At 46.6% G+C, this 16,301-nt stretch overlaps 1 protein-coding gene across 1 annotated transcript in view; it reads right to left on the bottom strand.

Annotated features, from left to right (window-relative positions):
* Positions 1–16,250, bottom strand: part of SLC4A1AP (solute carrier family 4 member 1 adaptor protein) — an 85,344-nt gene extending 69,094 nt beyond the window's left edge. The window contains exons 1-3 of the mRNA XM_030194580.1: positions 14,442–16,250; positions 13,271–13,451; positions 10,614–10,736 (exon numbers count right to left, since the gene is read on the bottom strand). Of these exons, the coding sequence (XP_030050440.1) occupies positions 10,614–10,736; positions 13,271–13,451; positions 14,442–16,250 (2,113 nt within the window). The remainder of the gene's footprint in view (positions 1–10,613; positions 10,737–13,270; positions 13,452–14,441) is intronic.
* Positions 16,251–16,301: the final 51 nt, after the last annotated feature.

Here is a 16,301-nt window from a genome sequence, read left to right as displayed (position 1 = left end):
GGGCGAAGGGCACAAATCTGCCGAAGATGGTAGAATCCTTTGGACAATACTACTGTAGAGATGTGGGCTGAAAACATATGATCAGCGTCAATAGTAACACCTAGAATCTTTAAAGAATCTGAAACTAGTATAATAGTACCAAGTATGGACACTTGACTCAAAGTAGGGAAGACTGGAATACGAGAAAATGTCATAGCCTTCGTTTTCCCTAGATTCAATTTAATTCTATGAGATTGTAACCGATGCAAGACAAGTTCAGGGACCAAGGTGGAAAGAGATGACAGTAGTAAGGGATCAAAAAAAAGGTAAAATTATGTATAATCATACCTGATAATTTTCTTTCCATTAATCATAGCTGATCAATCCATAGACTGGTGGGTTGTGTCCATCTACCAGCAGGTGGAGATAGAGAGCAAACTTTTGCCTCCCTATATGTGGTCATGTGCTGCCGGAAACTCCTCAGTATGTCGATATCAAAGCTCCATCCGCAGGACTCAGCACTTAGAGAATTACACCCACGAAGGGACACTCTGCCCAGCTCACCACCGCCGAAACGGGGGAGGGGAATTAACCCAGCTCATCCCCACACAAGTGGGGGAGGGGAATCCGTCCAGCTCATCCCCGCGGAGCGGGGGAGGGACACCACACCCGCCGATGCGGGGGGATCTGGCTTATCCTGCAACCGCAACCGCGGGAGGAGCTGACTGACCCTAACACCGCCGAAGCGGGAGGGGTACAAAGCTGCCCTACAGCCGCACGAAGCGGGAGGGAGTGCCGGCAGAATTTTAAGTCTCAATCCAGCCCCGTAAAACGGAGGGGAGAGGAATGCAGCAGCTCACTGTAACACAAACTCGTCTTAACTCTTGAAGAATCCAAGTGAAAAAACTTGAACACGAAGTCTTTCTGAAGTAACTGAAGACTAAACTTGAACCTGAAATGCAACCAGAATAAAAACAGTACAGATATCTGGGAGGGGCTATGGATTGATCAGCTATGATTAATGGAAAGAAAATTATCAGGTATGATTATACATAATTTTACCTTCCATATCATCAAGCTGATCAATCCATAGACTGGTGGGATGTACCGAAGCAGTACTCACCCAGGGCGGGACATTGAAATCCCTGACCTCAACACTGAAGCTCCAAACCGGGCCTCCGCCCGTGCAGCCACAGTCAAACGGTAATGCTTGGAGAATGTATGAGCCGAAGCCCAAGTTGCCGCCTTGCATATCTCTTCCAAGGAGACGGATCCGGCCTCTGCCATCGAGGCCGCCTGAGCTCTCGTGGAGTGAGCCTTCAGCTGGATAGGCGGCACCTTCCCCGCGGCCACATAAGCCGCTGCAATGGCTTCCTTGACCCATCTTGCCACTGTAGGCTTAGCAGCCTGCAGACCCTTACGAGGACCTGCAAACAGGACAAACAGATGATCCGATTTCCGGAAATCATTGGTCACTTCCAAGTATCTGATGATGACTCGTCTCACATCCAGATATTTAAGAGCAGAGTACTCCTCTGGGTAGTCCTCCCTACGAAAGGAAAGGAGACAGAGCTGCTGATTCACATGGAAGCGAGAAAATCTTGGGCAGGAAGGAAGGCACTGTGCGAATAGTCACTCCTGCCTCAGTGAACTGCAGAAAAGGCTCTCGACATGAGAGCGCCTGAAGCTCGGAAACTCTTCTGGCTGAAGTGATAGCCACCAAAAAGACTGCTTTCAGCGTCAGGTCTTTCAGAGATGCCCTCGACAAGGGTTCAAAAGGCGGCTTCTGCAATGCTCTTAGTACCAGGTTGAGATTCCACGCAGGCACCACTGAGTGCAGAGGAGGGCGCAGGTGATTAACTCCCTTGAGAAAGCGCACCACATCTGGCTGCGAAGTCAGGGAAGCACCCTTCAGGCGGCCCCTGAAGCAAGCCAGAGCCGCTACCTGGACTTTAAGGGAACTGAGCGACAGGCCTTTCTCCAGACCTTCTTGCAGGAACGCCAACACTGAAGAAATTGGAGCAGTGAAGGGAGAAAGTGAGCCTGCTTCACACCACGCTGCAAAGATACGCCAAACCCTGGCGTAAGCAGTAGAAGTAGAGCGCTTCCTCGCTCTCAGCATAGTGGCGATGACCTTGTCTGAGAAGCCCTTCTTCCTCAGACGCTGCCGCTCAATAGCCAGGCCGTAAGACCAAAGGGGGAGGGATCCTCCATCACCACGGGACCCTGATGTAACCGGCCCTGCTCCACTGGCAGCCGCAGAGGATCGTCGACTGAGAGCCTGATCAAGTCCGCATACCAGGGACGCCTGGGCCAATCCGGACCCACCAGGATTACCCTGCCGGGATGCTTTGCCACCCGGTCTAGCACCCTGCCCAACATGGGCCAGGGCGGGAACACATAGAGAAGCTCTTGTGTCGGCCACTGTTGGAGAAGAGCATCTACTCCCAGGGATCGAGGGTCCCGTCCTCTGCTGAAAAAGCGCGGCACTTGGCAATTGGCCGATGACGCCATCAGATCTAGGCTCGGCTGGCCCCAGCGCTTCGTGATGTCCAAGAACGCCTGAGCAGATAGCTGCCACTCTCCGGGCTCCAAGGTATGGCGACTGAGAAAGTCCGCCTTGACATTCATGACTCCGGCAATGTGGGCCGCTGAAAGCTGCTCCAGGTTCGCTTCCGCCCACTGGCAAAGATTCATAGCCTCCTTGGCTAGAGGGGCGCTCTTGGTACCTCCCTGGCGGTTGACATAGGCCACAGCCGTGGCATTGTCCGACAGGACCTGTACAGGCTTCAACACCAGTACCGGGATGAACTCCAAAAGCGCCAACCGAATGGCTCTGAGTTCCAGGAGGTTGATAGACCACTTTGCCTCTGCAGGAGACCAGAGCCCCTGCGCTGTCCTTCCCAAGCAGTGGGCTCCCCAGCCCGACAACGAGGCGTCCGTCGTGACGACAATCCACTCTGGGGTCACCAGAGGCATTCCCGCAGACAACTTGTCTGTCTGCATCCACCAGCTCAGCGCCTTGCGCACTGCTGGGCCCAAGGGAAGGCGCACAGCATAATCCTCCGACATCGGAGTCCAGCGCTGCAGCAAAGAGTGTTGAAGTGGTCTCATATGAGCCCTGGCCCAGGGCACAACTTCCATCGTGGCCGTCATAGAGCCCAACAGGACCGTTGGGAGACCTCAGACACGCTGCCCTCATCTACATCGGAGGAGACAAATTCCTCCAAGGCCTGGGAATCAACCCGAGGGCGTTTACCTCTGGGAACCTCAACCTCTTTACCAGACGAGGGAGCAGGGGCATGAGGAAGGCCTGATGCAGCAGCAAAACAAACGGGGGAGAAACCCCCCAGACTGTGCACTTCCGCAGCCTGGGCAACAGCCCTAGACGCACCCTCAACCGGCGCTCGCAATAGCGGGGGAGAGACATGCTGCGCATCCAAAATGGCGTCCGGCGCGAAACTCCGCGAAGGAGCCGCGCGGGAAGAACGGCTCTTAACTTTAGCCGCTTCTGTGCCGTCGCCCAAATTAAGGGCGTTCATGGCATTAATGTCTCCAACCTCAAGGGCGGCCCAAGAAGAAGCCGTCCGAGCCGCGTGGTCGGCCAAGATGGCGGAGGCGAGGAGCGGGGGATGGGCGTTTATGGCGGGAAAAACCGCCATGCCGGAGGAAGGACCGGGACATTCATCGGTCACGAAACTGTCACCCAACAAGGGCGAATCAGGCTTTAAGACCCCCGCATCCCCTCTAGAAGCGCTCAAGCGACCCGGGGAGCGACCCTTTGCGCCCTCGCCCTCCGACGCCATATGCCACGAGGAGAAGAATCGGGGAACCCCCTGCCCGCTATAAAAAGGTAAAAATTACCTGCTGTCCGCTCCGAGTTGTAACGACCTGGTGTCCCAGTGAGTAGCTGCAATAGACGCTTAAATAAACGTCGAAATAAACGCCTTTAAGGACGTTCAAAATTTTTTTTTTTTTTTTAACGGAGCCAGCGGGAGGGGGGAGAAAAGGAGGGACCTGGCACCACCAGGTTTGCACTTGCTCAAAAGAGCCCTCAACCCCAGGCACTCAACAAAACCTAAAAATTAGGCTTGGAGGCCTAGCCAGAGCTGCTGCTGTGTGTGACCACCACCTGCTGAGATAGAGAACATACTGAGGAGTTTCCGGCAGCACATGACCACATATAGGGAGGCAAAAGTTTGCTCTCTATCTCCACCTGCTGGTAGATGGACACAACCCACCAGTCTATGGATTGATCAGCTTGATGATATGGAAATCAGAATTTGCACAGTCAGCAAAAATAAATGGCTCAAAATCTAAGTCAGAAATAAGTGCGGCCAGAGGGGTCAAGAAAATCTTAAACAGTAATGGGGCCAATAAAGAGCCTTCTGGAACTCCACAATGCACTGGAATGGAGTCTGAAAGGGCATCACGCTAGAGTACATGGAAGGAGCGGCCAGACAAATAAGAATGGAACAAACTCCATGCAGCTCCAGTAACTCCAATTTGGCCTAATCTATGAAGAAGCAAAGTGTGATCTACAAGGTCAAATGCTGATGAGAGGTCTAAAGACAAGAAAAGAACAGTCTGTTTCTGCGACAGAGCAGCTTGGATAATAAAGCAGTAAGTGCTGATTCAGTGCTATAGGAAGGATGAAAGCCCATCTGATTAGTATGCAAGGCAGTGAAAATATCTACATGTTCCGTCAAGCGTGTCAGAGCTAAGGACTCTACTATCTTTGCAAGAAATAAGATTGGATACTGGATGATAGTTGGTAAAATCCGTAGACGAGGAATGCATATCCTTCTGTCTAGGATGGACAATTGCTGTCTTCCAGATAGATGGACATTGACCTGATCCCACACCTTTTTGAATTCAGTCACCGTTTTTATCTCTACCACCTCCATTGGGAGGTCATTACAGGCATCAACCATACTGTCCGTGAAAAAGAATTTCCTAACCACCCTGCAACCTCAATTCATGGCCTCTAGTCTTACTGTTTTTCTCTTCTGTCCCTCCTCTCCTCTAGGATATACATATTCAGGTCTTCCAGTGTCTTCTTGTACATCATTTATTTGTTACATTTGTATCCCACATTTTCCCACCTATTTGCAGGCTCAATGTGGCTTACATAGTACCATAAAGGTGTTCGCCAACTCCGGTAGAGAACAAATACAAAGTGATGTTGTGGTAGAGTAAGGTTCATGTGCTACAGACACATTAGGGAATCGTAGAGAAGAAGAGTTATGTTATGTCCATTATGAGCTTTGGTATCGTTGTGTTGCAGGGTTCAGGCATTTAGGTTGGGTCGGTAGGGTATACCTTTTTGAACAGGTTGTTTTTTAGTGATTTCTGGAAGTTTAGGTGGTGGTACATTGTTTTCACGGCTTTTGGTAGTGCGTTCCACAGTTGTGTGCTTATGTAGGAAAAGCTGGATGCATAAGTTGATTTGTATTTGAGTCCTTTGCAGTTTGGGTAGTGGAGATTTAAGTATGTTCGTGTGCAAACCCCATACCATTTTTGTCACCTCCCTCTGGACTGCTTAAGTCTTTCTACATCCTTAGCAAGATATGGCCTCCAAAACTGAACACGATACTCTTAAGTGTGGTCTCACCCACAAATCTTATACAGCGGCATCAACAGCTCCTTTCTTCTACTGGTTACACCTCTCTCTATACGGTCCAGCATCCTTCTGGCTACAGCCACCACCTTGTCACACTGTTTTGCCACCTTCAGATCCTTGGAAACTATCACCCCAAGGTGCCTCTTGCTGTCTGTGCATATCAACTTCTCACTCTGCACTTTTTTGCATTACATTTTAACTGCCAAACATTAGACCATTCGAACTTTTTCAGATCCTTTTTTGCCACTATCTCCATGGTGTTCACCGTTACAAATCTTGGTATCATTTGCAAAAAGGCAAACCGTACCTTCTAACCCTTTGGCAACGTCGCTCACAAATATACTGAACTGAATCAGCCCCAGCACTGATTCTTGAGACACTCCACTACTCACCTTTCTTTGCTCCAAGTGAATTCCATTAACCATTACCCTCTGTCGTCCGTCTGTCAACCAGTTTCTAATCTAGTTCTCCGCTTTAGGTCCTAACTTCAGCCTGTCAAATTTATTTGAGTCTCTCATGAGGAACCGTGTCAAAGGCTTTGCTGAAATTCAATTAGATTACATCTAGCATATGTCCATGATCCAATTCTCTGGTCACCCACTCAAAGAATTCAATCAGATTCATTTGGCACAATTTACCTTTGATAAAGGGAAAGGGAAATGGGACTTGATATACTGCCTTTCTGTGGTTTTTGCAACTACATTGAAAGCAGTTTACATAGTATATGCAGGTACTTATTTGTACCTGGGGAAATGGAGAGTTAGGTGACTTGCCTGGAGTCACAAGGAGCTGCTGTGGGAATTGAACTCAGTTCCCCAGGATCAAAATCCACTGCCACTAGGCTACTCCTCCACTAGCAACATTCCATGTAGAATCTCAAATAGTAGCAACCACTAGGCTACTCTTCCACTCCTTGGGATTCCGGAATCTTGCTATTCTTTGGGGTTCTACATGGAATGTTGCTACTCTTTGAGATTGTGCATGGAATCTTGTTAATGGCACTTGATATACTGCCTTTCTGTGGTTTTTGCAACTACATTGAAAGCAGTTTACATAGTATATACAGGTACTTATTTGTACCTGGGGCAATGGAGGGTTAAGTGACTTGCCCAGAGTCACAAGGAGCTGCAGGGGGAATCGAATCCAGTTACCCAGGAACAAAGTCCGCTACACTAACCACTAGGCTACTCGGATCTTGTAAACCATTGGATTCCAGGAAATTCACTATCCTTTCCTTCAGAAATGCTTCCATTACTTTTCCAATAAGCAAAGTGAGGCTTAGTGGCCTGTAGTTTCCAGATTCTTCTCTTCTCTATCACCACATCCGCTCTTCTTCAATCCTGTGGAACCTTTCATGTCTCCGAGGATTTCAGACAAATCTTTAAGAGGACTCGCCAGAACCTTCCTGAGCTCCCTCAATATCCTTGGTGTCCACAGCTTTGTCCACCTTCAATTTTTCAAGTTGTTTGTAAACACTTTCTTCCCTTAACCATGTGATATTCACTCCATTCTACAATAAATATAACCAGACTTCAAATTAGATACTGTCAACAGCGGTCATCCCAAACTGCTTCAGTTCAGCTCAGTGACGCCTATTCCTCTCCCTCATCACCGTATGTTAGGGAACAAGACTGCCTTCATTTGTATTCAAAACCTTAAGTAACAAGACACACGTGTTGGGAAAGCTCATTTTACAGCTTTGGGGAAATAACTGAAAAAGCTCTCATCCTAAACCATCATTGCCTTATCTACTACTACTACTACTACTATTTATCATTTCTATAGCGCTACAAGGCATACGCAGCGCTGTACACCATACACACATTATCCATACACCATACATACATTATCCACTGGATGAATGATACTTGTAACAGAATCTTATGGGCTAGGTCAGGGGTAGGCAATTCCAGTCCTCGAGAGCCCCACGCAGGTCAGGTTTTCAGGACATCCAAAATTAATATGTATGAGATAGATTTGCATACCAAGGAGGCAGTACATGCAAATCTATCTCCTGCATATTCAATGTGGATGTCCTGAAAACCTGACCTGCCTGAGGCTCTCGAGGAGTGGAATTGCCTACCCCTGGGCTAAGTTTAAAGTTCAAATAGACTTAAATGGTAATCTATTCACTCAGAAGGATGGATGTTCCTTCCTTGTCCATCTCTGTTACTACTGCAGCTTCTCCGGTACCCTTCTATGATTCAGTGTAAATATTAGGCGGAATCTTCAATCAACACCTGGATTTCCAGCGTCACATATCTAGCACTGTCCAACGTTGTTTTTATAAACTGCGGATGATTTTTTTCTGTTAGGTCCCTATTTACTTCATTCCTTGATCCTTAGCAAATTGGACTACTGTAATGCACTTCTTAAAAGGGACTCGTCTTGCTGACATCCGACGATTCCAGCTCATCCAAAATCTGGTGGTGAAACTCCCTTTTCAACTCTAGGAAGTCTGACCATGTTACACCGTTACTTTGTTCCGAACACTGGTTACCTATTTCATGTAGGATCACTTACAAAATCCTGCATTTGGTACACAAGATCTACCATTTAGGTATCCCTTTCTATCTGTCCCAATTCTTTATTCTTCATACTCTCTCCAGATCACTACGTTTGTCCTAGCTGAACTATCTTGAGGTTCCCTCATTGTGTTTCATTGGTCTATTTGGGGCTGCACTTTCAGTGTGACTGGTCTTTTGCTATGGAATAGGCTCCCTGCATCCCTTTGTCTGGAGCATTCCCTGCTTAAGTTTAAAATAGTTCTGAAGGCATTGTTTTTTAGAGACGTCTATGGGATACAGTTTTTTCCTTTTGGGCTGTAGCCCTTTTCTTCGCCAGTTTTAGAGAGGGGAGTCTGGAGTTAACTGCACCGTAGTAATTTTCTTTTACCTGTTTCATGTACTTTTTTTCATTTTATGTTACATTCCAGCTTATAATCGAAATAGAAAAACGCCTATATTGTGACCCAAATCGGGAGATAGACGTTTATCTCACAAAAACGAATAAAGCGGTATAATCGAAAGCCGAATTTGGACGTTTTCAACTGCACTCTGTCGCGGATGCGGACAAAGTTGATGGGGGCGTGTCGAAGGCGTGGTGAAGGCGGAACTAGGGCGTGGTTATTGGACGATCAGAGATGGGCGCCTTTCGCCGATAATGGAAAAAAAATATGCGTTTTTAGCGAGAATTTAGGGCACTTTTCCTGGACCCTGTTTTTCCAAGAATAAGGCCCCAAAAAGTGCCCTAAATGACCAGATGACCACTGGAGGGAATAGGGGATGACCTCCCCTGACTCCCCCAGTGGTCACAAACCCCCTCCCACCACAAAATATGCCGTTTCACAACTTTTTATTTTCACCCTCAAATGTCATACCCACCTCCCTGGTAGCAGTATGCAGGTCACTGGAGCAGTTATTAGGGGGTGCAGTGGACTTCAGGCAGGTGGACCAGGCCCATCCCCCCCCCCCCACCTGTTACACTTGTGCTGGTAAATGGGAGCCCTCCAAACCGCCCCCCAAACCCACTGTACCCACATGTAGGTGCCCCCCTTCACCCCTTAGGGCTATAGTAATGGTGTAGACTTGTGGGCAGTGGGTTTTGAGGGGGGTTTGGGGGGCTCAACACCCAAGGGAAGGGTGCTATGCACCTGGGAGCTGTTTTACCTTGTTTTTTTTTTTTTTGTAAAAGTGCCCCCTAGGGTGCCCGGTTGGTGTCCTGTCATGTGAGGGGACCAGTGCACTACGAATCCTGGCCCCTCCCACGAATAAATGTCTTGGAGTTATTCGTTTTTGAGCTGGGCGCTTTCATTTTCCGTTATCGCTGAAAAACAAAAACGCCCAGCTCAAAAAAAGATAAACGTCCATGTTTTTCGAAAATACGGTTCGGTCCGCCCCTTCACGGACCCGTTCTCGGAGATAAACACCCATGGAGATAGACGTTTTCCTTCTATTATGCCCCTCATTGTGAACCGCCTAGATGGGCTTTCGATTGAGAAGATAAAACCTGAAACTCCTATCCAGTAAATAGAATGGACCCATTCCTTTTAAAACTCAAAATGTCTGCGTGATAACCTTAAATGTAGCTCTTTCCACATAGCCAAGCAACACGGTATATAGAGGATCAGTACTTACATATTTACCTTCCGCCATAACGATTCTTACTGCAATGTCTTCAAATCACCTATAATCTACTTAACATTCACTTTGACAAGCTTATATAAATGGCACTATAGTAGTAGTACAAGGGCTTAATCACATGAGCTTGTGATTGGCTTCCGATCAGATATCGCATACAATTCAAGCTCCTCCTCCTTACCTACAAATGCACTCAGTCTGCGGCTCCTCACTACCTCTCCACCCTCATCTCCCCCTATGTTCCCGCCCGTAACCTCCGCTCACAGGACAAAGCCCTTCTCTCAGTACCCTTCTCCACCACTGCCAACTCCAGGCTCCGCTCATTCTGCCTTGCCTCACCCTATGCCTGGAACAATCTTCCTTTACCCATACGCCATGCCCCCTCCCTACCCATCTTCAAATCTCTGCTTAAAACTCACCTCTTCAATGCTGCCTTCGGCGCCTAACCGCTCGAGAAATATAAAATGCCCCAATCTATCCACCCTATCAGATTAACTGTTCACTCGTCCCTCTAGATTGTTCACTTGTCTTTAGATTGTTCTCTTGTCTTTTAGATTGTAAGCTCTTTGAGCAGGGACTGTCCTTCTATGTTTAAATTGTACAGCGCTGCGTAACCCTAGTAGCGCTTTAGAAATGTTAGTTAGTAGTAGTAGTACTTGCATCATAACACAATATGATATGTACATATGGTTTGCACTGCAAATGGATGCAATTATTTAATATTAAAAGAACTATACCAAACATGCTAAGTGTGAGCGATTCAGAAGGAACACCTGTTACCAGAGAACCTCGATATACACGTTACCAAATACATGAAATATTCTTAAATCACAAGTGATCTCTACAGTGGTATATAAAAGGAGTGCCAGCACCTTCCCTGTCGAAAAATCCCTGCAGTGCCTTCTTAGGATCTTTTACATAGAAGGCTTCACGCTCCTCCTGAAACTCAACAGCGATAGGATTTTCTTCCATGTCATCCTCTGTGGCGTCCTCTCCTGTGAAAAAAAAAATGCTGACTGTGAGAGTAAAACCAGAAATACATAAACACTAGGAATACATTTCAGGAGCTATAAATATTTTTACAAAACCTCTTGCAACTTTTTAAAATATTGAGCATAAAGTTCTAGTAGCTGAACTAATTCTGGAGAAAACTGAGGGGGGGGGGGGCATGTGAAAGGGGTTGATATAAAAAAAAAAAAAAGCACTTACATAATTGATGCTGATCACATAAGTGCATTTTTTATATTTTAAATCCAGGGCACATGCACAATTTTGGCCATTTAAATCGCTAAACAGAGATTTCCATTTAAAAAAAGGGCACAGTTAGGGGCGTTTTGCAACTGGCCAAGAAATTAAGAACATAAGAACTGCCATACTAGTTCAGACCAAAGGTCCATAAAGTCCAGTATCCTGTTTCTAACAGTGACCAATCTAGCTTATAAGATCCTGGCAGGATCCCAAAAGTAGCAAGATTCAATGCTGCTTTCCCCAGAGGATAAGTAGTAGCTTTCTTCAAGTCTACTTTAATAATACTTTATAAACTTTTTCTCCAGAAACTTGTCCAAAGTTTTTAAAACAAAGCTAACGCACTTGCTTTTACCATAAGAACATAAACATTGCCATACTGAGTCAGACTGAAAGTCCATCAAACCCAGCATACTGTTTTCAACAGTGGTCAATCCAGGTTACAAGCACCTGGAAACATACCAAAAGAGTAAAACAGATTTAATGCTGTTTATCCCAGGCATAAGCAGTGGATTTTCCCAAGTCTATCTTAATAATGGTTTATGGACTTTTCTTTTAAGAACCCTTCCAATTATTTTTTTAAACCCTACAATGCTATCCGCTTTTACAACATTCTCTGGCAACAAATTCAAGAGTTTAATTATACACTGAATGAAGAAATATTTTCTCTGATTTGTTATAAATTTACTACTTAGTAGCTTCATTGCATGCCCCCTAGTTCTTGTATGTTTGGAAAGAGTAAACAAGAGAGTCACATCTACCATTCCACTCATTTTACAGACCTCATATCTCTCCTCAGCCTTCTCCAAACTGAAGAGCCCTAGCCTCTTTAGCCTTTCATCACAGGGAAGCCATCCCATCCCCTTTATCATCTGGGTCACCCTTTTCTGTACCTTTTCTAATTCTGCATAATTTTAACAGGTAACTCCACTAAACATTTGTTTAATTTTATGGGGTCAGCCCATGGCTGAAAACTGACCCTTGTTTTTTTTAGTAGCTGTCACACCTTTCATTGGATCAGCATATAGATAACGGCTTATGCTTGCTACAAAATTAAGAATAATTTTCTAAGTCATTTACCCATATAAAATTCGTTTGAAAATCTACCCACACAAAAAGCAGATGAAAATCTAAAACAAATTTGAAGTAAAGTAAGCACGTGCTTTCTTTTTTGAAATTTGGTGAAAAAGCCCAAGGACGAGTATCCACAGGCTTTATCCCGAAGCTGACAGTTTGAAAATAGGCCCTTTTATAGGTCTATCTCAAAATATTGTTCATGAAATGCTTCTGGGACAGAGAAAACCAAGAAAGTATTAGTCAACATGAACGAAACAAATATGCAATTCAATTGTTATCAAATCTGAGGTAGATCTGAGATATTCTACATCAGGTCTGGAACCATTTCAACTAAGGGTTCCTTTGATGAAAACAATACTATGGATAAGCGTGAGCTGAATGTGAAGAAGCCCATGGGAAATGAATGGGCTTCTTAGCATTCAGCACACGCTAATTGGTAGTGCTGCTTCATCAAAGGAGCTCCAAGACTTTGATTTGCTAAGGTTTTTTTTTCTTTACTTTTCTTTATGGAAAAGATAGCTAAATCACCGATAGGAAAACTGATGCAAAGCACAATTAAACCTTTAGTGTCCAATGTTCCCATCAATCTGTTCCCATATGGCTTATTATGGGAACATTGGACACTAAAGGGTTAAAAAAAAAACTTTTAAAGCAAACAAAATTAAGCAGCAACTAAAGAGCAGCCAACTCAATTTCCTGGACCTCACAGTCACTTTTGTAGGAGGCGTATTTGAATATCAGATTTAAGAAAAAATAGCACTGGAAACAACAAATTACTTTGTTTAAAAATATAATACTTACTTTTTTCTAAATAACTAACAATTAGCCAATGGTATATGATGATAAGAAATACAATAACATGGTTCCTCTATAATTGCTAGATGTCAAACTCAGGAATATCATGCAATAATAATCCGATTCAGTTTTCCAATTTAACTACAGAGTGTGGCAATTGTCAGCCTTCTGAACAAATTTAGGATTGGTGTTAACACAACATCACTGGATCATACCAGTCACAAGAGAGCACCGAACTTAACAGTAATGTGCTGTCTCTACCTTTCCAACATGAAACCAAACATTGTTTTAAGAGAAAATTTAAAACAAGTAAAATTAAATCCAAAAACAAAACAGAGGCTACTCACACAGTATTTGTGATACATAACATAGAAAGAAAACTGGTAGAGTCCCAGTTTACCACATCTCTTACCCATTCCCCAAGTGCAGCCTGTATCATCACTTGAGACAATTTCTTTTCTTTTCACTTCATTTTCTTCCTCATCTGAATCGTCTCCTAGCATCTTTCTTTGCAAGTGTTCTTGCTGCCTGCGATTTTCCTTAATCTGCGTCACAGTTAGCTCTGACTCTTCTTCTTGATCATCTTCTGGGCCCTATGAGGATAAATCAAAGCAAATAGATTAAAACTTTTTAAGAGACCTCTAAAAACAAAGTATGAGATGAACTTGGATCCTATTGGTTGGAGACGCCTCAGTTGTTCCAAATTAACATATTCTTTATTCCAAATAAAATATATCAACATAAGTCTTCATATTGTTGTTTTTCACGGGGAAAATGGTGCCAGTTTTATCATTCATACAACTTCCTCAGGGGTAGGCAATTTTTCAAGAAGTGTTTTCCACTACCAAAATATGACAACACTCATGTCTTCTGGTGCCAACGGTAAGACGCGGTTCCAGAAGACACGAGTGTCATACAATTTTGTTGGTGGAAACACTTCTTGAAAGATTGCCTACCCCTGAGGAAGCCATATGAATGGTGAAACGGGGCCCCCTTTCTCCATGAAAAACAAACAATAAATTATGAACACTTATGGTGATATTTTATTTTTGGAATACAGAATAACATGGATCCTTGGTGAGCTTTACAAACTGCACACAAATTAATAGTCGGAGCTATGATGAAGTCTACCAACAACATCATTCACCACCCAATTTCTTTGTGGTGGTGGTGGGGAGGAGATGCACTCTATTGGACTACCCCAACAACCTATCACTTCAAAGGCTTATGGGCAGCCTCCATTTTCCAGTCTAGCCGTAATAGAAAAAAAAAAGAAGCACTGCCAAAGATTTCTGGTCAGTGACCTTGCAGAGTATCTATGCTGCTTAGGGAGTAATCTTGGTACTTCTGTGCTGCACACATCACCTTGTGGGAACAACCTAAGAGCTTCTTTGCCTCTAAGGCCTTGTGACAACTGCCTCAAGGGCCCCGTTACCATTAGATATCCTTGAAATGGCCAAACCATGACACTTTTTGAGTATCTGTACGAACACAAGATGTCATTTCACAACACCATAGATATCACTAATAGTACAAATGACAGAGATTAGCTTGCTCCAGGCCAATTGTTCCTGATTTCTTACCTGTAGGATGAAAAGCCGGGAACTGCCACCGAACTTCATCACATGTCCAACCCGGACCCGACAGAAGACCTCGGTGGGGATCCGGTTCTTGTTCAGAAAGGTACCGTGGGTGCTATCTAGGTCGTACAGATAAAAGCCGGTTTGCTCGTGGGGGCCAGGTCCAGGGAACCGGCGGTACTGCAGGACAGCGTGATACCGCGACACACAGGGGTGCTCCAGGGACACGTCGCAAGCCGGCAGCCGCCCAAACAGTAGCCGGCTAGTACCACCCAGTGGCCGACAATGTAGGACGCAGCCCCCCTTTAGTGTCTCCAAGCTGTAAGGCGCTTCGGCTGCTCCAGCCCAAGGTGGTTCTTGGTAGGGTTCGGTGGGACCCGGGAGTGACTGGGGAGGGACGCCTGCTCCCTTCGGCTCTACCGGTGGTGGTAGTGGCGGCTCCTCGCTGCTGTCACGCCGCGGGGCTCCGCCTTTCACAGGTAGCAGCACCGGCTTTTTAAACGTGGCGGTCCATTCAAAAGACTTTGCGGGATGTTCTGCCCCGGGCTGCCCACCACTGCCACTCCCAGGTTCTGCCCCGGGTTGCCCACCACTGCTTCCCAATTCTGTTCCCGGTTCTTTCCCATCGCTGGTACGCGCAGAACTTGCCCCAGGCTCCCTACCATCACTCTCCACTTCTGCCCCAGGCTCCCTACTACCACGCTCCGCTTTTGCCCCAGGCTCCCTATTACCACGCTCCGCTTTTGCCCCGGGCTCCCTACTACCATGCTCCCCTTTTGCCCCAAGCTCCCTATTACCACGCTCCGCTTTTGCCCCAGGCTCCCTACTATCACTTTCCACTTTTGCCCCAGGCTCCCTATTATCACGCTCCGCTTTTGCCCCAGGCTCCCTACTACCACGCTCCCCTTTTGCCCCAGGCTCCCTATTACCACTCTCCGCTTTTGCCCCAAGCTCCCTACTATCACTTTCCACTTTTGCCCCAGGCTCCCTATTACCACGCTCCGCTTTTGCCCCAGGCTCCCTACCATCACTCTCCACTTCTGCCCCAGGCTCCCTACTACCACGCTCCGCTTTTGCCCCAGGCTCCCTATTACCACGCTCCGCTTTTGCCCCGGGCTCCCTACTACCATGCTCCCCTTTTGCCCCAAGCTCCCTATTACCACGCTCCGCTTTTGCCCCAGGCTCCCTACTATCACTTTCCACTTTTGCCCCAGGCTCCCTATTACCATGCTCCGCTTTTGCCCCGGGCTCCCTATTACCACGCTCCCTTTTTGCCCCAGGCTCCCTACTCCCACTCTCCCTTTTTGCCCCAGGCTCCCTACTATCACTTTCCACTTTTGCCCCAGGCTCCCTATTACCACGCTCCGCTTTTGCCCCAGGCTCCCTACTCCCACTCTCCCTTTTTGCCCCAGGCTCCCTACTCCCACTCTCCCTTTTTGTCCCAGGCTCCCTACTCCCACTCTCCCTTTTTGCCCCAGGCTCCCTATTCCCTCTCTCCCTTTTTGCCCCAGGCTCCCTACTCCCACTCTCCCTTTTTGTCCCAGGCTCCCTATTCCCTCTCTCCCTTTTTGCCCCAGGCTCCCTACTCCCACTCTCCCTTTTTGCCCCAGGCTCCCTACTCCCACTCTCCCCTTTTGCCCCAGGCTCCCTACTCCCACTCTCCCTTTTTGCCCCAGGCTCCCTACTCCCACTCTCCCCTTTTGCCCCAGGCTCCCTACTCCCACTCTCCCTTTTTGCCCCAGGCTCCTCTACGGTGCCGTCCTTTTCTCTCCCGGGGTTTCTCTCTTTCGTCTCCTCAGCAGAATCCTCCATGTTTTTCCTACAGGTGTATCTCTAAATGCGCTCCGTCTGCGCCGCTGACGA

This window comes from Microcaecilia unicolor, chromosome 3, assembly GCF_901765095.1.
Source record: "Microcaecilia unicolor chromosome 3, aMicUni1.1, whole genome shotgun sequence".
Taxonomy (NCBI): Eukaryota; Metazoa; Chordata; class Amphibia; order Gymnophiona; family Siphonopidae; genus Microcaecilia; species Microcaecilia unicolor.
The sequence above is the reverse complement of the archived record's forward strand: the minus strand, read 5'-3'. Positions and strand labels throughout refer to the sequence as shown.